Source organism: Pelobates fuscus, chromosome 13 (genome assembly GCF_036172605.1).
Source record: "Pelobates fuscus isolate aPelFus1 chromosome 13, aPelFus1.pri, whole genome shotgun sequence".
Lineage (NCBI taxonomy): Eukaryota > Metazoa > Chordata > Amphibia > Anura > Pelobatidae > Pelobates > Pelobates fuscus.
In genome coordinates this window covers 27,016,608-27,040,578 of record NC_086329.1, presented here as the reverse complement: position 1 = coordinate 27,040,578, position 23,971 = coordinate 27,016,608, and the positions used below count along the sequence as shown (strand labels likewise).

Genomic DNA, 23,971 nt, shown 5'->3' with positions numbered 1-23,971 from the left:
TAACTGTTATGTATCTGGTGGGAATGTATACAGATTGTAGACAGTAACTGTTATGTATCTGGTGGGAATGTATACAGATTGTAGACAGTAACTGTTATGTATCTGGTGGGAATGTATACAGATTGTAGACATTATCTATGATGTATCTGGTGGGAATGTATTCAGATTGTAGACAGTAACTGTTATGTATCTGGTGGGAATGTATACAGATTGTAGACAGTAACTGTTATGTATCTGGTGGGAATGTATACAGATTGTAGACAGTATCTATCATGTATCTGGTGGGAATGTATACAGATTGTAGACAGTATCTATAATGTATCTGGTGAGAATATATGCAGATTGTAGACAGTATCTATGATGTATCTGGTGGGAATGTATTCAGATTGTAGACAGTAACTGTTATGTATCTGGTGGGAATGTATACAGATTGTAGACAGTATCTATCATGTATCTGGTGGGAATGTATACAGATTGTAGACAGTATCTATAATGTATCTGGTGAGAATATATGCAGATTGTAGACAGTATCTATGATGTATCTGGTGGGAATGTATACAGATTGTAGACAGTAACTGTTATGTATCTGGTGGGAATGTATACAGATTGTAGACAGTATCTATTATGTATCGGGTGGGAATGTATTCAGATTGTAGACAGTAACTGTTGTGTATCTGGTGGGAATGTATACAGATTGTAGACAGTATCTATCATGTATCTGGTGAGAATATATGCAGATTGTAGACAGTATCTATGATGTATCTGGTGGGAATGTATACAGATTGTAGACAGTATCTATCATGTATCTGGTGGGAATGTATACAGATTGTAGACAGTATCTATAATGCATCTGGTGAGAATATATGCAGATTGTAGACTGTATCTGGTGGGAATGTATACAGATTGTAGACAGTATCTATCATGTATCTGGTGGGAATGCATACAGATTGTAGACAGTATCTATAATGTATCTGGTGAGAATGTATGCAGATTGTAGACAGTAACTATAATGTATCTGGTGAGAATGTATGCAGATTGTAGACAGTATCTATAATGTATCTGGTGGGAATGTATACAGATTGTAGACAGTATCTATAATGTATCTGGTGGGAATGTATGCAGATTGTAGACAGTATCTATAATGTATCTGGTGGGAATGTATACAGATTGTAGACAGTATCTATAATGTATCTGGTGGGAATGTATGCAGATTGTAGACCGTAACTATAATGTATCTGGTGAGAATGTATGCAGATTATAGACAGTATCTATCATGTATCTGGTGGGAATGTATGCAGATTGTAGACAGTAACTATAATGTATCTGGGAGAATGTATGCAGATTGTAGGCAGTAACTATAATGTATCTGGTGGGAATGTGTACAGATTGTAGACAGTATCTATCATGTATCTGGTGAGAATATATGCAGATTGTAGACAGTATCTATGATGTATCTGGTGGGAATGTATACAGATTGTAGACAGTATCTATCATGTATCTGGTGGGAATGTATACAGATTGTAGACAGTATCTATAATGCATCTGGTGAGAATATATGCAGATTGTAGACAGTATCTATGATGTATCTGGTGGGAATGTATACAGATTGTAGACAGTATCTATCATGTATCTGGTGGGAATGCATACAGATTGTAGACAGTATCTATAATGTATCTGGTGAGAATGTATGCAGATTGTAGACAGTAACTATAATGTATCTGGTGAGAATGTATGCAGATTGTAGACAGTATCTATAATGTATCTGGTGGGAATGTATACAGATTGTAGACAGTATCTATAATGTATCTGGTGGGAATGTATACAGATTGTAGACAGTATCTATAATGTATCTGGTGGGAATGTATGCAGATTGTAGACCGTAACTATAATGTATCTGGTGAGAATATATGCAGATTATAGACAGTATCTATCATGTATCTGGTGGGAATGTATGCAGATTGTAGACAGTAACTATAATGTATCTGGGAGAATGTATGCAGATTGTAGGCAGTAACTATAATGTATCTGGTGGGAATGTATACAGATTGTAGACAGTATCTATAATGTATCTGGTGGGAATGTATGCAAATTGTAGACAGTAACTATAATGTATCTGGTGGGAATGTATGCAGATTGTAGACAGTATCTATAATGTATCTGGTGGGAATGCATGCAGATTGTAGACAGTAACTATAATGTATCTGGTGAGAATGTATGCAGATTGTAGACAGTATCTATAATGTATCTGGTGGGACTGTATGCAGATTGTAGACAGTATCTATAATGTATCTTGGAGAATGTATGCAGATTATAGACAGTAACTATTATGTATCTGGTGGGAATGTATACAGATTGTAGACAGTATCTATAATGTATCTGGTGGGAATGTATGCAGATTGTAGACAGTAACTATAATGTATCTGGTGGGAATGTATGCAGATTGTAGACAGTATCTATAATGTATCTGGTGAGAATGTATACAGATTGTAGACAGTAACTATAATGTATCTGGTGGGAATGTATACAGATTGTAGACAGTATCTATAATGTATCTGGTGGGAATGTATGCAGATTGTAGACAGTAACTATAATGTATCTGGTGGGAATGTATGCAGATTGTAGACAGTATCTATAATGTATCTGGTGAGAATGTATACAGATTGTAGACAGTAACTATAATGTATCTGGTGGGAATGTATACAGATTGTAGACAGTATCTATAATGTATCTGGTGGGAATGTATGCAGATTGTAGACAGTATCTATAATGTATCTGGTGGGACTGTATGCAGATTGTAGACAGTATCTATAATGTATCTTGGAGAATGAATGCAGATTGTAGACAGTAACTATTATGTATCTGGTGGGAATGTATTCAGATTGTAGACAGTAACTACAATGTATCTTGTAGGAATGTATACAGATTGTAGACAAAATCTATCATGTATCTAGTGGGACTGTATGCAGATTGTAGACCGTATCTATAATGTATCTGGGAGAATGTATGCAGATTATAGACAGTATCTATCATGTATCTGGGAGAATGTATGCAGATTATAGACAGTATCTATAATGTATCTGGGAGAGTGTATGCAGATTGTAGACAGTATCTATGATGTATCTGGTGGGAATGTATTCAGATTGTAGACAGTAACTGTTATGTATCTGGTGGGAATGTATACAGATTGTAGACAGTAACTGTTATGTATCTGGTGGGAATGTATACAGATTGTAGACAGTATCTATCATGTATCTGGTGGGAATGTATACAGATTGTAGACAGTATCTATAATGTATCTGGTGAGAATATATGCAGATTGTAGACAGTATCTATGATGTATCTGGTGGGAATGCATTCAGATTGTAGACAGTAACTGTTATGTATCTGGTGGGAATGTATACAGATTGTAGACAGTATCTATCATGTATCTGGTGGGAATGTATACAGATTGTAGACAGTATCTATAATGTATCTGGTGAGAATATATGCAGATTGTAGACAGTATCTATGATGTATCTGGTGGGAATGTATACAGATTGTAGACAGTAACTGTTATGTATCTGGTGGGAATGTATACAGATTGTAGACAGTATCTATTATGTATCTGGTGGGAATGTATTCAGATTGTAGACAGTAACTGTTATGTATCTGGTGGGAATGTATACAGATTGTAGACAGTATCTATCATGTATCTGGTGAGAATATATGCAGATTGTAGACAGTATCTATGATGTATCTGGTGGGAATGTATACAGATTGTAGACAGTATCTATCATGTATCTGGTGGGAATGTATACAGATTGTAGACAGTATCTATAATGCATCTGGTGAGAATATATGCAGATTGTAGACCGTATCTATGATGTATCTGGTGGGAATGTATACAGATTGTAGACAGTATCTATCATGTATCTGGTGGGAATGCATACAGATTGTAGACAGTATCTATAATGTATCTGGTGAGAATGTATGCAGATTGTAGACAGTAACTATAATGTATCTGGTGAGAATGTATGCAGATTGTAGACAGTATCTATAATGTATCTGGTGGGAATGTATACAGATTGTAGACAGTATCTATAATGTATCTGGTGGGAATGTATGCAGATTGTAGACAGTATCTATAATGTATCTGGTGGGAATGTATACAGATTGTAGACAGTATCTATAATGTATCTGGTGGGAATGTATGCAGATTGTAGACCGTAACTATAATGTATCTGGTGAGAATGTATGCAGATTATAGACAGTATCTATCATGTATCTGGTGGGAATGTATGCAGATTGTAGACAGTAACTATAATGTATCTGGGAGAATGTATGCAGATTGTAGGCAGTAACTATAATGTATCTGGTGGGAATGTATACAGATTGTAGACAGTATCTATCATGTATCTGGTGAGAATATATGCAGATTGTAGACAGTATCTATGATGTATCTGGTGGGAATGTATACAGATTGTAGACAGTATCTATCATGTATCTGGTGGGAATGTATACAGATTGTAGACAGTATCTATAATGCATCTGGTGAGAATATATGCAGATTGTAGACAGTATCTATGATGTATCTGGTGGGAATGTATACAGATTGTAGACAGTATCTATCATGTATCTGGTGGGAATGCATACAGATTGTAGACAGTATCTATAATGTATCTGGTGAGAATGTATGCAGATTGTAGACAGTAACTATAATGTATCTGGTGAGAATGTATGCAGATTGTAGACAGTATCTATAATGTATCTGGTGGGAATGTATACAGATTGTAGACAGTATCTATAATGTATCTGGTGGGAATGTATGCAGATTGTAGACAGTATCTATAATGTATCTGGTGGGAATTTATACAGATTGTAGACAGTATCTATAATGTATCTGGTGGGAATGTATGCAGATTGTAGACCGTAACTATAATGTATCTGGTGAGAATGTATGCAGATTATAGACAGTATCTATCATGTATCTGGTGGGAATGTATGCAGATTGTAGACAGTAACTATAATGTATCTGGGAGAATGTATGCAGATTGTAGGCAGTAACTATAATGTATCTGGTGGGAATGTATACAGATTGTAGACAGTATCTATAATGTATCTGGTGGGAATGTATGCAAATTGTAGACAGTAACTATAATGTATCTGGTGGGAATGTATGCAGATTGTAGACAGTATCTATAATGTATCTGGTGGGAATGCATGCAGATTGTAGACAGTAACTATAATGTATCTGGTGAGAATGTATGCAGATTGTAGACAGTATCTATAATGTATCTGGTGGGACTGTATGCAGATTGTAGACAGTATCTATAATGTATCTTGGAGAATGTATGCAGATTGTAGACAGTAACTATTATGTATCTGGTGGGAATGTATACAGATTGTAGACAGTATCTATAATGTATCTGGTGGGAATGTATGCAGATTGTAGACAGTAACTATAATGTATCTGGTGGGAATGTATGCAGATTGTAGACAGTATCTATAATGTATCTGGTGAGAATGTATACAGATTGTAGACAGTAACTATAATGTATCTGGTGGGAATGTATACAGATTGTAGACAGTATCTATAATGTATCTGGTGGGAATGTATGCAGATTGTAGACAGTAACTATAATGTATCTGGTGGGAATGTATGCAGATTGTAGACAGTATCTATAATGTATCTGGTGAGAATGTATACAGATTGTAGACAGTAACTATAATGTATCTGGTGGGAATGTATACAGATTGTAGACAGTATCTATAATGTATCTGGTGGGAATGTATGCAGATTGTAGACAGTATCTATAATGTATCTGGTGGGACTGTATGCAGATTGTAGACAGTATCTATAATGTATCTTGGAGAATGAATGCAGATTGTAGACAGTAACTATTATGTATCTGGTGGGAATGTATTCAGATTGTAGACAGTAACTACAATGTATCTTGTAGGAATGTATACAGATTGTAGACAAAATCTATCATGTATCTAGTGGGACTGTATGCAGATTGTAGACCGTATCTATAATGTATCTGGGAGAATGTATGCAGATTATAGACAGTATCTATCATGTATCTGGGAGAATGTATGCAGATTATAGACAGTATCTATAATGTATCTGGGAGAGTGTATGCAGATTGTAGACAGTATCTATAATGTTTCTGGTGGGAATGTATACAGATTGTAGACAGTAACTATAATGTATCTGGGACAATGTATGCAGATTTTTGATAGTGATCATCGTGTATCTGGTAGGACATATATTGACTGTAAACATGTCTTTTGTAATTTTTAAAAAAGCGCATATTCAATTATCCAGTAGTTTTTCTGGATTTCTTTATTTTATGCATTTTATGTCCACAACAACTGGTCCTTTCTTATCTTTTATGGGAGAGCACTGATGATGATATAGTAATGTAGCTACATATTTGAACATTTTTTAAGACTGTTTTCTTAGATATATGGAATGTTATTCTGTACTGCTTATTTTTATTATTATGGAAACAAATTATCATGTGATGGCTATTCTTGCATTCTATCCCCAGGCAGTTGTATACACACCATGATCAATGCTTTTAAATGGTTTTTAAAAAACCCTTTCCACCCTGTCTTTCAGATACACAGTGGATGGAAATATGGATTATCTCTTGATGAAAATACTAAAACTCACCCACTTCTGCGACCTTATAAGACATTGTCTGAAAAGGTTAGTGTGGTAGTCTTCGTTAAACAAACATTATTTGAATTGATTAATTCACTGCCAAAAAGTCATATGTAATATTTATGTTCTCCAGTGGAACCCTGCAATTCCATTAACAAATCTACATATACCAGCATCCGTACTTTGCACTTTGCTCTTTAGTGGTCATAGTACCCACAAAATATGAATAAATTAAACCTGTATGTAAAATGTTTTGACGACTAGTAGTAGCAATTATGTATTTAACGTTTACACGTACCGTGCATACCACGTGAATGGATTTACAAGGAAAAGTTTTTTTTTGTTTATTTTTTAAAGATCTTGTATATTACTGATCCCTTTTAACATATGAAATCTAAAATTAATTTCAAAGCAATTACCCATGTTTAATGCTGTGGCACCTAAATATTTAGTCACTTGTATGAAGCAGCTGCAATTTATCATCATGTATTAGAGTCTTTTTTTTAAAAATTTTTTTTTACTTTTCTTGGAAATTCTAGCTTTGGGGCAATGTAGGCAGTATATTGATGGCTTGTGAAGTCTTTACAGAACTATGTATAGGTCTGATAATAATGGAATGTGACAGGTCTTTATGTACAGAGATAGGTAGTTCATTCTTAGTCCAACTCAGCATGTTAACGAAAGCACTTCACTTGTATATCTTTCACATATAAAGTGTGCGGGTTTCCAGGAAAACCTTTCACCCTGGCCCATTCAGATCAATAACCCACGTTCTTGCTGTTGCTCTGTGAGATACTTTGAGGATCCTCCTATTATACAAGATCTGAAAAAACTGAAAACCCCCTCTGTTTGCCATTAGAAATCTGAAATCTGAGTTTATTTCTCTAGATTATTATTGCTTAGTGGCTTTTCAAATGCCTACCTCTGAAGTTGATGCAAAATTATGCAAACTAGGGTAAAGATAATTGGGTAATCTTGGGAGGAAAGTGATACAATGTAACAGTCCATTTAACCAGTTAGAATCTTGAAAGCTGGTATCTAAGAAAGAGATTGACGTCTGTGTTGTCTAAATTTATAATGATGCTAGGCATATTCAGACTTGCAAATGGAAGAGTCTTTCACATCTGCGTTTGGAAACCCTCGTGGGACATTTGTATAGCATCTATCCACCTCTACTTGGAGACTCCGGATATAAAATGAGAGATATGATTTAATGTAGTCTGTGATGTACAGAAAGCTACTAACGTACATTAAGTGATGGTAGAGTTAAAGCAGTTCAATGAACAATCCTTCTTTGCGTGTGCAGTAGACGCGTGTCCACTAATGGAGTGAATCTGTTGTGTAAAGCACAATACGAAAGCGCTTTCTCGTCAGTTTTGTTATTTTGGAATATTCATGTACTTTCAATGCTGTCAAACCGTGAGAAATAGTACCGATGGATAATGCGCTGGAATATATTTTCTTGTCTAGTGATATACGCTTGTTAATTCATTTTTTTAATGTGGTGCTGGATGGTGGAACCAATGCAACAACAAATAATACAGATAAGAAAGAGCACTGAATGGAACCTGTGATCAAAGAGCATGCTATGTTTAAGCAAATGTGTCTTTCTAAAGGGGATCAAACTATTTCTTGACAATGTATTATGCCTTTTGTGTTTTCATGGAGGATATGGCCATTGCAGAGATTTTACTCTGAATTAGACATAAGCCAGCTATGTTATTTGGTGTATAGTTTTCCCATATTTAGTTTTTCCAAAAGCATTACCAGCAACTCCTGCCATTACTGTATCGGAACGTTAACGTTTATTGTGACTTCTTGATTAGTAATTGACTGCTGGATTTGGTCAATTACTTTTTGCTTCTTTGTTTGTTTAATTGCTGCTTGCCACAACACATCAGCAAAAGAAATGTCAAAATAAGATCAGTAATTAGATGAACAAAAGAAAAAAGCATATTCTGTCCAAATACACCTTCATTGTATTGGTCAAATAGTCACAAAAGAAGCACTTGTGTGGAGATTGCGTTACATAATTATGCCGTACTCTTGATTCTCAACTTAATAAAAACATATTAAATAAGAAGCACTTTAATCAATAAGTGGAAGATGGAAAAGACAAGATATTCAGAGTCGAAAACATAGGTGGGAGCTCCCTATTAGTTAAGGATGTCGTTTGTTAAGAGGGAAATATATTAACCAAACATATACAGAGAGAAAAAACGGGTCGCAAGAGTATTCTGAGAACGGACAGCAACTGAAATAGCCTGCCCTTCGGTAGGTCCCCGCTCAGAACTCAAGCTGGTTTTAGCTCATCTTGTGCCATTACAGAGAGAACATATCTGAAGCATATCAGACTGGTCCCACCCATACGGGTAGTCCAGATCCGAAATGCCAGCAAGTTCTCTCTGCACGAGAGATACAGCAACCCCAGACGATCGTTTCAGCCTTGTTAGGCATCATCAGTGAGGCATAGCTAATATCTCTCTAGGCACCGTGAGCAAGGGGTCCACGTCTGGATTACCCTTTAAACTTAAGGAGAGAAAAAACGGGTCGCAAGAGTATTCTGAGAACGGACAGCAACTGAAATAGCCTGCCCTTCGGTAGGTCCCCGCTCAGAACTCAAGCTGGTTTTAGCTCATCTTGTGCCATTACAGAGAGAACATATCTGAAGCATATCAGACTGGTCCCACCCATACGGGTAGTCCAGATCCGAAATGCCAGCAAGTTCTCTCTGCACGAGAGATACAGCAACCCCAGACGATCGTTTCAGCCTTGTTAGGCATCATCAGTGAGGCATAGCTAATATCTCTCTAGGCACCGTGAGCAAGGGGTCCACGTCTGGATTACCCTTTAAACTTAAGGAGAGAAAAAATGGGTCGCAAGAGTATTCTGAGAACGGACAGCAACTGAAATAGCCTGCCCTTCGGTAGGTCCCCGCTCAGAACTCAAGCTGGTTTTAGCTCATCTTGTGCCATTACAGAGAGAACATATCTGAAGCATATCAGACTGGTCCCACCCATACGGGTAGTCCAGATCCGAAATGCCAGCAAGTTCTCTCTGCACGAGAGATACAGCAACCCCAGACGATCGTTTCAGCCTTGTTAGGCATCATCAGTGAGGCATAGCTAATATCTCTCTAGGCACCGTGAGCAAGGGGTCCACGTCTGGATTACCCTTTAAACTTAAGGAGAGAAAAAACGGGTCGCAAGAGTATTCTGAGAACGGACAGCAACTGAAATAGCCTGCCCTTCGGTAGGTCCCCGCTCAGAACTCAAGCTGGTTTTAGCTCATCTTGTGCCATTACAGAGAGAACATATCTGAAGCATATCAGACTGGTCCCACCCATACGGGTAGTCCAGATCCGAAATGCCAGCAAGTTCTCTCTGCACGAGAGATACAGCAACCCCAGACGATCGTTTCTTAAAAATCCCTATAGCCCTCCTTCAAGAAAATAGAGAATTGTAGAATTTATTGGTTTAGATGAAAAATTCTCCAATTCAGTTAATTTTCCAGATGGATTATTCTTTCCTTATTTTGGCAGTTCATTTTCATTTTGTCTCCATTCACTGCTGATGTTTATTTAACGGCGAATTTAGGTTAACATTTAAAAATTATTTGCAAAATTCAGGCTATAGTAACCAAGCCAAGTAGTTACAGTGAAATACGAGATTTTTTTTTGCAAATCTGTTTTCAGTTCAATACATTTCACTGTTTATTAGACTTCTGCATTCAGTTTCAGACAAATGTACATTTGTCCGAATTTCGGGCAATTCATACTCTCTTACTATTTGTGAATGGCCGAATTGTAATGTACAAAATAAATGAAGAGGGAATTACTTGTTAGATGAAATTTTGGCCATTGCATTCATTTATTTAGTTAGTTAAATCCCCCTCTCCCAATTAAATGGGACATATATGGATTAATAAAGTATTTTCTGAACTAAGCTACAAAAAAAATATGGGGTTCAATATGACCCCCATATAAGTGTAAGGAAGGTTTGAAACCCCCCTCATGCCCCCACCTGCCATGCACAGATGAGGCATGTCCGCTGTCATAAAAGTCTAGTGACTGGGCAGCTATTGCTTCCCAGTTGTTAATACAATAAAAGGAAGACTTGGCACAGTTACCCCATGCCCCCATGGAGGAAATGAAAAGCATAATAAAGCAGAGTGAAAATTGTGTCTTTTCCATGTTCCCACCCATGGCCAGCAGGTGGGTGCTATTAAATAAAATGAACAGGGGAACCTATTGTGCTTCCAGACCATACCCATTGGTTAATATATAAGGAAGGTTAGACATACCATTGTCCACTCCCTAGGGGACCCTAAGCCCCTAGTCACCACCTGCAAATAAAAATACCCTTCCTATCACACTCACACTAAAACTAGTTGGTGGGGGAAGTGGGGGGGGGGATAAACTTGTTTCCTGTTAGAAGTAAAATAGTAAAATAAAAGTATTCGGACCATCAAATGCCTTCTATCTTCTTAAAACTTATTTATCAGATAAAAAATAAAGAACAAACAAAATCCAATTAAGTCCAGTCACAAATGAAAAGTAAAGGAAAGACAAAACCCAGAAAAAAAGCTAGCCCATATAGGCCTTTGCGTAGATTGAACTTTGATGATGGGAAAATGTCTTATAAGGGCTCTCCAACGTATGCAATCCCAGTCAGAATATTCTGGTTGGTATATGTTCTAAATCATTTTAAATTTAAAAACTAAAAGAATATTCCATCTGTTTGTGCACAAGTCTACTGTTTAGTTAACCGACTCTATGTGCACAAAGAGAGAAATCACTGACCTTACATTAAACTGATTTTAGGAAATGTTAAACATACAATCAAGAGTCTATTACTTGTATTAAGCTTAAAATTTCTATGGTTTGTCGGTATGACGTATCATTGGCTAGTTACCAGTTGAATGCACCTATGTTTGAATAACAGAAGGGAATCATTAGCACTAAGTAGGTGGGGAGGAGGAAAGCTCAAGGTATTGTAATTTGTTCATGAAATTAAATGTCATCTCACATGGGTTAATCAAGTGCATGAGCTTTCAATAGACACTCTCCTCTTGCAAAGACTCTTGAAAGCTCATCCACTATAATTGACGTTAGCCAAGGGGGAAAAAAGTGCAGTTAATTAGCACAATCCTCACATCTTAACTTTTTGTTCAATGAGAAGGAAACTGGAGAAATACTGTAGGTAATTCAGAGATTAATAGAGAGATGGCACAAGCAGATGCCAGCTGTCGAGAAGAGAAAATTAAGGAGTGCGTGAGTAATGGAGGCCATATAAACAGACAGTTTCAACAATTGGCGTGGGAGCAATTGAGTTGGGAATAATTCCATTAGCGAGATGCAAGCATGTACACAGCATGCCGACAAACGCTTTTTATAAGGAGTCATGTTATAGCTCAATTCAATGGTATACATTTGATTTTTATAACCTTCAAACTAAAACAAATGTTTGTAATGTACAGCATGTTCTTACCAGACAGAAAATAGGTGTTTTATCGCATTTGTATCTGGTAGATTTCTTAATTGCAGTGTTATTTTGTCCTCCCTGCCTTGTTATGTTGCTAAGTGGTTTGAGTCTTGATTTTGTTCCGATTCTTAACAGGACACTGTAGGCACTATAACAGTTTTAGCTCCTTAAAGTGGCTACACTGTCTGGAGTTCACTTGTGTAATCTTTCCATTCAGTGTTAAACCATTTTTTATGTTTTAATACTATGCAAGAGTTCTCAGCAGTGTCAAGTGACTACTTTCAACCTATGACAATGCCCATTCAGGAATTAATCAGTATGGCTAGAAGGAACTATGTAATCTCTGCCTCTAGTGGGGCTATGGGAAACAAGAGATCCTCATTCAGTTTTAAACTGCTCGGAAAATGGTTTAACACTGAATGGAGGGACAGTGCCAAGGGGCTCCATTCCATGAGATCAAATTGTTATAGTGCCTACAGTGTCCTTATAAGACTTTGCTGCTCCCTAAAAAAAATAAAAAATATCTGTATTTCAAATTAAATATTATCCTGCTAGGGTTTAATGTTGATCTAATGCTCACTCAAGCAATTAAGACAGATTCCCAATGAACTGTGACATTTCATAGCAGTGACCTTCTAAAAAACACACTTGTAGTTAGTGAATATTAGAAGAACAGTACTGTGTACTGAACAGACGTGTCTGGCTGCTCTTAAGACGCATTGATAATTCATCTGTCATTCAATAGGAGAAAGAAATTTATCGCTGGCCTATCAGAGAGTCGGTCAAAACTATGTTGGTAATGGGCTGGAGCGTGGAACGGACCAAGGAAGGAGAAGCTTTGGCTCTGCACAGGGAGAATGAGAAGATGCGTAGTATATCCCAAACAAGCCAGGTAAATGTTCTTTTAAGTGTGTTATCCCTGAAATTTGCATCTCGTCTTTCCATACACGAGAGTGTTGCATCTTAATCAAGGTAACCAACCGATGGGTACAAAAAAAATACCTCTGTATAGCCAGGTAGCTGACCAAGGATGTGTAGCTATACTGACCAAAAAAATTATATATATATATATATATATATATATAACAGCCACCCCATCCTGATTTCATATGTAATTAATGGATTCATGACAACCATCATAGTTGACTAAATGAATGCCGATCACTGTTTTTAAGGGTCAGGAAGGAATTTTTCCTTGTGAACCAAGATTTTTTGCCTTTTCTGGGTCATGCAAAAGAAAGTTAAACTAATACACTAATATGCATGATTAGCCAAGTGTCCAATGATATGTAGCTGTAGTGAAAAATATCCCTGATTGGCCAGGTTATTGACCATTAACATTGACCAATACATAACAATATCCTTGAATAGCCAAGTAATGGTGTGCACCAATAAAGAATAAGATTCCTGATTAGCCAGGTTACTGATTAATCATGTGTACAGATACAGATAAATACCCCGATTTGCACACCTTTCTGGTCAGGTTAATTCACACTGAATGAGCAGTGTACCCCTGACTATCTGAGTAACTGACCAATCCTGTTAATGCACACCGAATGAGCAGCTTACTACTGACTAGCTTTGAAGCCAAGCAAAATAAATGACCTTAGAATAAGAATAGTTCAGATTTGCCTAGTAACGGCTTCATCACCAATTATGTCATGACCATCAGATTTTTTTTATTTTATTTTTTTTGTGTGTGTGTTTTGGAAAATAATTGAAAAATATTGTTTTCATGTCCGTAGTATTAATAGTACACAATTTATTGACATAGCTATCAAACATTTAAAAATAGTTTAAATATGGTAGATATTAATAAAGTTAAAGACAACAATACAATATTTATTATTATGTTCTCATTATCTTGTGTATTTGGTCATTACTTCTCCCCCTTTATATTTTTTTTCAGGGAAATGGTTACAGCCCTACCCCAAGTGATTTGAGCAATGTTGTACTCTCCAGAGAGCTGCAGGTTTGTATTTCCCGACTAATTAAAAATATTCATATTGTATTCTAAGCACCATAGCTACTATAAACCAATGTGATAATAGTGCCTGTAGGCATCCAAATACGGATGAAATTGATATTCCTAATGGGAAAGTTAAACTACCAATGAGTTTTGGTCTCTACTGCATCCCTCAGAGATCCCCTGTTTTGTTGATCCCACTCAAATGTTTTGACCAGGGGAAGCACATTAAGGACATGTAATGGTTATGGTGCTAGACTGCCCCTTTAATTTATGTTTTGCATATATTCAGTGGCGTACACACGATCCATGGGGCCCCCCCCACCACCACCAACCGGCGGTTATACCGCATGGGCCGGGGCCGCAACACATGGCGGCGGGCACCCGGGTGCAGGGGTCCGCAGGGCGGCGGGCCCCTTGGAGTGACGGGCTAAGTCGCAGCTGCGACCCCTGTATGTACGCCACTGTACACACACATACATACAGACACACAGACATACAGACACACATACATACAGACACACATACATACAGACACACATATATACAGACAAACACACATACACACACACACACATACACACGCAGACACATATATACAGACACACATATAAACACACACATACACAGACACACAGACAAACATACACACACATATAGAGTAACATTCATACACACATACATACAAACAAACACACACATATACAAAATATTTTAGTCACCTTTTAGATGCAGGAGGGTGACTTCCCTGGGGTCCAGTGGTGGCTCAGCCTGATGGGAGCCAGAGTTTCCACTCGGACTCCCTCCTCTCTTCCTCCCACGCGGCTCCCGTTGTAAGCTGGGAGGAGTGATGGGGCAGTCACTTCCTCCCAACTGTGATGTCATCAAAGGGGACCCGGTCGTGCTGTTAAAGCGCCCTGGAAATCCATAGTCATCGGTTTGCCCTAACAGCATGGGCCACCCGATGGGCCCCTTAACGTATGGCCCCGGCAGTTAGACGGCATGGACCGGGGCCGCAACACATAGCGGCGGGCACCTGGTCGCAGGAGTCCGCAGGGCGGCCAGTGTGACAAATGCCCTATGGTCTGGTCGTTTGCCACGAGCTCCTGGAGGAGCCTGCTAGCCAGCCTCTTGCCCCAGGATTATGGGCCATACAAAATACCCTGCAAACTACTCCGTTTGTGTGATTTGGGACTATGTTGTTCTGGAACCGAACAACTGCACGAATCAGAGACCACCCGGGAGCTTGTTAAGCCCAATTGACACTGTGTTCCAGGGTAGAACTATTGATTTCTTTCGGTAGTTTGTTCGGTTTTAAACTACCGAACTTGACAGACCATTAGCACTGGTTTCATGGAACTGTTTTGGGCATAGGACCATGTGCACGGTCTGTCACAATTATGACTTCCATGGAAATCTTGAACCGATTTTTGGAAATGTTGGTTACCCAGATCGGGGCTATCAGTGGATGTGACCTTTGTGGGGTTTTCATATGTTTTTTTTTTGTTTTGTTATATTGCCTGTTTCTGTACTGAGAGATAATTAAATTTTATGTTTGTGTGCTCAGGTAATTATCTCTCAGGCACAGGGGAGGAGTATGTTAGATGTTTGCTTGTAACTAATCTCCTCTCAGGTCTAGGGGGAGGGATTATCCTGTGTTGTGTGGGAGTGTTATTGGTGTGTTTGACTGTGTCTAAACTGTATAAAAGCAGGCCATCTGGCCAGTTTAAAACATTCCAGCTTGTAATCCCAGAACTATGTGTCGTCTGGTCACTGGGAGAGGAGAGGGCTAATCACTACTCCAGCTTGTTCTAGTGTGGAGGATTCAAAAGGGAAAGTCATTGTAAGGACTAGAACTTCCAGGACTAAGTGTCATCAAGTGCCTGGGGGTGGATAAAGTGAGTTCCCCATTCGGTTCCAGGGCCCCAGTCCAACCACGGCGACTGTGAGCAGAAGTGCTGTGGTTTGTCCCCTGTTCCAGCTAGGAAGCAGTCCTTGGCAGAGGTACCCAGCTAGGGGTACAGGGAGCTTCATTACAGCCGGGCCCCCTGGAGTGACAGACCCGGTCGCAGCTGCGATCGCGATATGTACTCCACTGCGTATATTATGTTTCAGTGCCAGAGGTTTGTGGTGTGTGTATATGACATTTCAAGGCTCTCGGTATTTGTCAGCTCTCCTTGTTTGTGTATAATGATCTCAATGTAAGGCACAATGGATATCAGTGACATGGATTTTATGTACCAAACGGGAGAGACCAAAATCTAATTCAGTCCTAAAAAGGCAACATTTTTCCACATGTTTAAATATGTTAGAGATGGAAATACAATCCTTCATGCTGGCATGTTTCACACTCTGAAAAGTTGTTGTTTTTTTAGTTCTGGCACCAAAAATAACATTAAAAATTACTGTGTCTAATTTCATAAAGAGAATTATTTAAATTCCAATATAAATGGATTTCCATAAATTTTACACCCGACATTTCCAGACAGTAAGGCTAAGTAAATATTGTGTTCTCTTATTACAGAGTTGGTTTTAATGTAAGATTAGGGTACACAAAATCTTTAATTATGACCAAATATCTTTGCTTCCTGTATTCATGAAGGGAATGGTTGAAGTGATGGCGGAAAACTACCATAACATTTGGGCAAAAAAGAAAAAGATGGAACTGGAGAGCAAAGGTGAGAGAAAGACCTTCCAATAATTCCCCTTGTGGCGTGACTGTATCAATAATCCTACAACAAAATGGCGTCCAGTGGGAAGAAAATGTCCATCTTGTCCTTAGTGACAGAGCACCTGTGTGAACCTGTTAATAACACAGAAAAAGCCATCAAGACGTATAACTCTGCTCCAAAGACTAAGCTTTAATTAGGCAACAAGCGTGTCTATACTTTAAATAAGTTTGCTCACTCTGCAAACTTAAATGTTATAGATAAGCCCTCTCTGTGTCAAATGTGCAGTAGATGAACTATTGGTGTCTCTCGTTGCAGGTGGGGGAAGCCACCCATTGCTGGTTCCATATGACACCTTAACAGCAAAAGAGAAAGCTCGAGATCGAGAGAAGGCTCAGGAGCTTTTCAAGTTCCTGCAAGTGAACGGATATGCCATATCCAGGTAGAAAACAATGTTTTCTTATTCTGCAATGTATCAAAGTATCTTTTGTTGTTCTGCTTGAGTTCAAATTAATTTGCGTTATTTTCAAAACTCCATCTGGTAATGTGTCTGATTTGTGTGATTAACACTAGGGGATTGAAGGATATGGAGCTGGACGCTTCCTCCATGGAGAAGAGATTTGCTTTTAAATTCTTGAAAAAGGTTCTCCAATACGTGGACTCTGCACAGGAGTTCATTGCACATTTGGGTAAGAATCTCATGTATGACAGACTTCGTTTTCTACTTGTACAGGATTTAAAATTGTGGTTCAAGCATTCATTTTAGATATTCCATGCTAGAATGTGTTCCTTTGTAACCATGTTTTATTTTGCCAGTTAGAATATCACAGGACTTTTTCATTGTTTTCCAGAGTGGTGTTTATATTCTCAGACTAGCCAACAATAGATATACTAGTTTTGTTATTTTTCACTTTATAACATACAACAGATTTAAAAATACTGAGTAGCATTGGTAAGTTCAGATACAAGTTGCTGTTTTACTAGTTACCAGTGAAATGGTTAATGAAAACATTGATTTATCCGATGTCTATACAGTTAAATTTGTGAGAGTAATCTAAATGCTTTAAATTTCATGATGGGGGAATAAGGAATACCGTATATGCATTGTTCGTTATTTAATCAATCTATTCTTAAAATAAATCAGATGCAGTAAAATTCTTGCATGTGCCATATATGTATCTCAACAGAGGCTGTTGTTGGCAGTGGTAAAAGTGAGAAATCCCCACACGAACAAGAAATCAAATTTTTTGCAAAGGTGAGCATAAAAATGAATCACTACAGCCACTCTAGATATAGCTTGTTCAGATCCCTCTAATTACCATTTATCATCTGCCTCCCCCTTTTAATATTAGATTTATTGTATCCTGAGAGCTGTTTATATCTAGGATATTTTGTTTCATTGTCTGCATGGTACTTAAATACTGGAGGCCTTAAAACAGTTAAGAAAGAAAAATACAACATATATTCTATCAGTGATAGATCATGCCCGCTCTGCTGTTAAAGATGAGGAACAAGCTATTATCAACGTTGTACAATGCTCAGTGAATAAATAAACTCTGCCGTTCTTAACGTGCTCATCTGTGAGACCTTGATATGAAATTACCATCTGCTCTACTTAGATTCTGTTAGTATCCATCTGTCAGATTATTCATCGCATTATGTTGCAGATGATCCAGGTAAACCAGAGATCTCTTCTTTTTCTTTTTCAAGGTTCTACTCCCGCTAGTTGACCAGTACTTTAAGAACCATTGCCTCTACTTTCTCTCCTCCCCAATTAAAACTCTCAGCAGCAGCGGGTATGCCTCAAACAAAGAAAAAGAGATGGTGGCAAGGTATGTATAGAAACATCAGAGACACCGAGATATTCTTAACGTGGACATCCTTTATGTTTGTGAATTAAACTACCTACGGCACTCAATTAGCTATCATGGATCTGTGGTTTATAAGTATGGGTTAGCCATCACTGTCCCAGGCGATGACAAAACACAGAAGCAAAAAATATCTTGAATGGGCCTGGAGCCACTGCAGGGTGTAGAAAGGTAGTATAATATTTAAGTATCAAATGACTAGCCATATTTTAGAACACGTATACAATATGTCTGATAATTCTGCTCAGTGTCTTATCTCGAAAAAATCTCCTGCTTCATCCTACATTTTTAAGTCAGCTGTTCTCACCATATCTCATGTTTAACTTGGTTAATTTTTCTTGGACATAAATCACGACAATTGATACAAGGTAGCTGTTCCCTTATAGTACAGATTTCACAACATTTGTAACTTAAGCCATTATTATTGTTTTCTCAACTTTTTAAAATCCAAAGTCTACTACAGAATATTTAGTTTAACCAAGTAAAAACTGTACTAATATAGTTTTTGTGGAGACTGATTAATTCTAAGGTGAAGTCATTTGACATGAATGTACAGTAATTAAAAAATGAAGAGCAAATAAGTATTTTTTTTGTGTGTTTATGTTATTTTTAAATGTGAAAACATTCGAGAATAACATACATCTAAAATAAAATCTCACAAAAAAAATTCTGTGAGAGAATTTGGCAGAACGAGTTGGGGATTGTGCAGTGTACACGAGGCATGGGAGACTTTCATAAATGGAATTAAGTAATTATTAAGAATGAAAACATATGATAGTCATATTGTACTGACATTGTGGGGAAGACCATTGTGAAAAAGGATTGATAGATCGATAGATCATTTTCACGAGATTTGTCATTTTACTCACATGTGACCGGAGTCATGTGCCATATATTGGTATGTAAGATCATTTGTCATTTGTACTTTGAAGGATTATTGAATTTTAATTTGAAAGGAATTCTCAAACAATTTATGAACCAAAATAAGGGTTGGTCCACTTAGCTGTGAGTATTGCTTCTTTTTTTTCCCCTAACACAATTCTCTCTTTTCCTCAACTGAAACTTGTTTTCATTCATTTCTCTTCATCTTTCTTCTTCTCTGCTTCAGTCTGTTCTGCAAACTGGCAGCTCTTGTCAGACATAGGATTTCACTCTTTGGTAAGTCATTGTGATTAAGGTCATTAAAGTGAAAGTGTTAACACCAGGGCTCTGAACATTTAACAAACAACAACAGTATTTATGTTTGAGGCATGTCTACCTGCCTGTTTTTCTGTTATGGATTTTGTTAGATGAATGGCTTGAGTGAATATATATTTTTAGTTTTTTCATTATTTATTTTATGACAACCTGATGACTGTTACAAGTCTAAAGACTGTGTGAGGTTTACTTTTATGTTTCAGTCAATAACACACGACATTTCATGTTTTTATAAATTCTAACAACTAACGAATTGAGTGTCAGGGAGAGGGTGAGCAGGCCACTGTTCAGTGTTCTGTGATGCAAAGACTTTAAGACAACTTGCTGACATAAAAATGGTTTCTGTTTTGTCATTTTAACAAATGTGTGTTTAAAATTGTCCAGTTACTATACTGCCTGGCTGTGTTTTAGGAAAGTGCAGAAACTTTGTCACCATTTTATTTGCAAAAGCACTTTACTAGTGCAGAGCTAATCTCAAATATGTAAAAAATGGATCAGTGCTTAGTAACCATGAATTGACAATATTATTACTGGTAAATTCAAACATATTATTTGTTTACATTTTTTATGAAATAATGGCTAGTTAAATGGATGGTATGACAGAAAATAATTAAGTATTGAATGGAAATGTTGCATTGCATATGAATGAGTTTGTGTTGGGTTTGTATCATAAAACTGCTCATGTTGCTTTGCTAGCTAATCACAGATGCATTTTTCAAATTGTACTTCTGCTAAATTACTGTTAAGCAAAGAGCTGTGAGAAAGGGTTAAACACATGTATTACAGTTGTACACAAGTCATATACATTTTTGCTGTGGTACACAATGCACACTCTATAACCATGTGGATATTAATACATTAACATTTTGATCTAACACGTATCGCAATGTACAAGGTCACTATTTTTCATATTTTAACAGTGTATGGTTAGAATTGTACGTCGACATGGATATGGTATGAGCATGATACAATGTAAAATATAAATTATTCAGGAGGGGCACTATTTGTTTATTTGGATGGCCGCATTAACACCTTACATTGATTATAACACGCACACGTGGTTCCAGTGCAGGTCATATGGATGTATTGTGCATACCTTTGCCATAGTTTGCATCCTGTGTAATCTCTTTTAGAAAGATTGGTTCGTGGAACAGTTTACAAAACATTCTAAATTAATCTTTACCACTGTTTATCAGCGATTTTCCCCTAAAAGCTTTTTTTTTTTGTCCAGTCCACTATAATTCCAATTACCTTGTATGTCATCAATCAACCTGCTGTCTGTCAGCAGCTCATTTACTGCTAAACTAGACATTATATGCTAGAGTCCCTAAGTAACAAGATCATATAATAGCACATAATCCGTATCGTGTTTAACATCATTTTGTGTGCATTCAGTAATGTCAACACTTATATATCTTTTACAGGAAGTGATTCTTCCACCATGGTGAGCTGTCTACACATACTCGCCCAAACACTTGACACACGGTAAATGTTATTTTCTAAGTAGTTTTTACCTAGTAAGGGATTTACATTCTGTTTAGCTTTGTGTGCTGCTTTTAAAAACAAAAGTAATAATTTTTTTTTTTTTATGCCAAAGGGAGTCACAACAACGCACATAAATCTCAATATAGTTTCAGATTTTCATTGCCTGAATACTGGCAAAGGGTATCGCAAATTAGTATGCATCTGCTAAATACAAATGGAGAAAGTGTGTATTTAATGTGTCTTGTTTCAATGTAAATGTTTACATAGTGTGGCTACAATATTTTGAGAAATGGTCACACTCCATTTGTCCACATAACTGTTTGTGACATGCCATGGCAGAAATTGACGGCATTAATTTAAGTTTATACATCACTGTCCAACATTTCAAATAGTAAGGGTTGTAGCTCATCCAGATGCAACAGTTAAGCCTTATTAAATAAATTGTGCGATGCAATAAAGCCTTTGGACAAAAATCCTTGAAGGACCCATCTGGTCTGCTCCGCATGTGTTGATCAGCCCTGCTCTAGGATACATAGTTACATGGACTGAAAAGAGAGATGGTCCATCAAGTTCAGCCTCATAATTTTTATGAGAACACACATATTTACATATATAAATGTAACATAATTTTATAAAAATATAATAATAAAAATGAATTTTATCCATTGTGCATGCTGATGTATTAAAATCACCCTGAAATCTAGTTTTATAACTTATTTTGTGATGCTATTTTAAAAATAAACAACAGCGTACTTAAATTGTAGATTAATGTCACAACATCATATTTTATATGATGTTCCTTCACTGTGTGAGAAGCAAGAGATGAAGGGCTCAGGGTGCAAAGTCTTGGTTATTTTTCTTTGAGACCTAGTAGATGAAAGTGAGAATTTGCGCTCTCTGACTTTGCACCTGTTAGCAAGTAAATCGCACCATTTTAATTTTACAGCAAAGTAATCATGTTTTTTTAATATCTTAGTACAGTGATGAAGTCTGGATCAGAATTGGTGAAGGCTGGTGTTCGTGCTTTTTTTGAAAATGCTGCTGAAGATCTTGAGAAAACCTTAGAGAACCTTAAGCTGGGGAAATTTACTCACTCAAGAACCCAAATGAAAGGCGTTTCACAGAATATTAATTACACCACAGTGGCCCTCTTGCCAATCTTAACTTCCATCTTTGAGCATGTGGCCCGCCATCAGTTTGGAGTGGATTTGCTTTGTACGTTGATTTATAATTATTTCCCATCCATTGCTAAATGTGTTTTACAATATTACAGTAGAATATGGGGCATTACCATTACTAAGTACCTACTAAACTGTCACATAAACCTTGCAACATGAAACTAATGTTATGGTTTCCATCGAGCAAAACTGGAGATTTTCCAACTTTCATCTTTTTCAGTGATTAATTAAATGACTTTTCAGCATTTTTGAGAGAAACACAATGTTTAAAGTTGTGAGTGTATAAGTCTATAGGATAGGGGGAGCCAAACTATGACTGTTAGTGGCTGAAAATATGCACGTTTGAAAATATTTCAGTCTTTTATGCTCTGTTATAAGATCTGCAAAATAGGGAGAACTTTCATGTACAATCATTAAGGGTTTGGTGAACCGAGTGATCCATGCATACTGCTTTCTTTGTAAGCTTTTACCATAAGAGGCCAATCTTACGCTGTTAGCATGCAGGATATGCATACATCGGAACAGTGATGGACTAAGTCAAATAATCTAACATTCCATGAGATTGCAATCTAATGCTGATATAGGTGTACACATTTTAACCAAACATGACAAAATGGAAACAATGTCTGCCTTAAATAAGGACAAGTTCTATATACAAAGTATAGCACAACGTCACCGAAAAAATGTAAATAAACAAGCTGGTGTTTAATAGACTTGTGCATTTGGTTAGTCACAAATTGGAATTCATCTGACTATGGGCAATTGGCAAGTTATCCGAATTCCATAACTCTGAAGCGCCATATGACCAAGTTCTGAATAAACTGAACCAGACAACGGATAAGCTGGTTCGGTTTATTTGTGATTCAGAGTTGTGCCTGTGGCAGCAAAGAAAGACATGATTAATGGTTAGGGGACTGCCACTAATTAAATAAATTAGGGTTCCGCTGGACTGGATTCTTAAATTCTGAATGCTGAATGCTCACAAGTAAGAAAACACACAATTGAGTGAATGTTGACTGAATGTGAATCAAGTAAGAATGGTAAACTACCATTTTAATCAGTCAAAATTCAATTGGGATTTGGTCGACCAAATTTTGATTGGAATTATCTTCAGGAAATAATAATTGTTTTATGTATATATATTATATTGCCAATGCTTGGACTCCTGTTGTGAGGGAAAAAAATCCCTGTGCTTATCAGCAATCATATATAGAATAGATGATGTAAAGATAGCACTCCAGGGTCTTAAAAGTATGGTGAAAAAAAAACGTATCTTTTATTCAGGCATCTGCCGTAGTGAATCAACGTTTCAGTTCTCAAGTGGAACTTTCGTCAGGGTCAGTCCACTGATTGGCCAGTTTTTGACGATTTTCTTATGTTCCGAAAATTTGCATTGACAAAATTCTGGCAATCTGAACAGGACGCATGGACAATATTAGATCGACTGAACAAAATGCCCCCCACCCGCACCCTGAC

The 23,971-nt window shown here is 37.2% G+C and overlaps 1 protein-coding gene across 4 annotated transcripts in view; it reads left to right on the top strand.

The window, feature by feature from the left end:
* The window catches only part of RYR3 (ryanodine receptor 3), a 477,900-nt gene that overhangs the window by 323,863 nt on the left and 130,066 nt on the right, over positions 1 to 23,971 (top strand). For all 4 annotated transcript variants that reach the window (XM_063439165.1, XM_063439168.1, XM_063439167.1 and 1 more), the window contains exons 53-63: positions 6,605 to 6,694; positions 12,878 to 13,024; positions 14,042 to 14,104; positions 16,701 to 16,776; positions 17,086 to 17,209; positions 17,341 to 17,456; positions 17,955 to 18,022; positions 18,478 to 18,599; positions 19,744 to 19,793; positions 21,257 to 21,317; positions 22,294 to 22,532. In XM_063439165.1, coding sequence (XP_063295235.1) covers positions 6,605 to 6,694; positions 12,878 to 13,024; positions 14,042 to 14,104; positions 16,701 to 16,776; positions 17,086 to 17,209; positions 17,341 to 17,456; positions 17,955 to 18,022; positions 18,478 to 18,599; positions 19,744 to 19,793; positions 21,257 to 21,317; positions 22,294 to 22,532 — 1,156 coding nt within the window. The remainder of the gene's footprint in view (positions 1 to 6,604; positions 6,695 to 12,877; positions 13,025 to 14,041; positions 14,105 to 16,700; positions 16,777 to 17,085; positions 17,210 to 17,340; positions 17,457 to 17,954; positions 18,023 to 18,477; positions 18,600 to 19,743; positions 19,794 to 21,256; positions 21,318 to 22,293; positions 22,533 to 23,971) is intronic.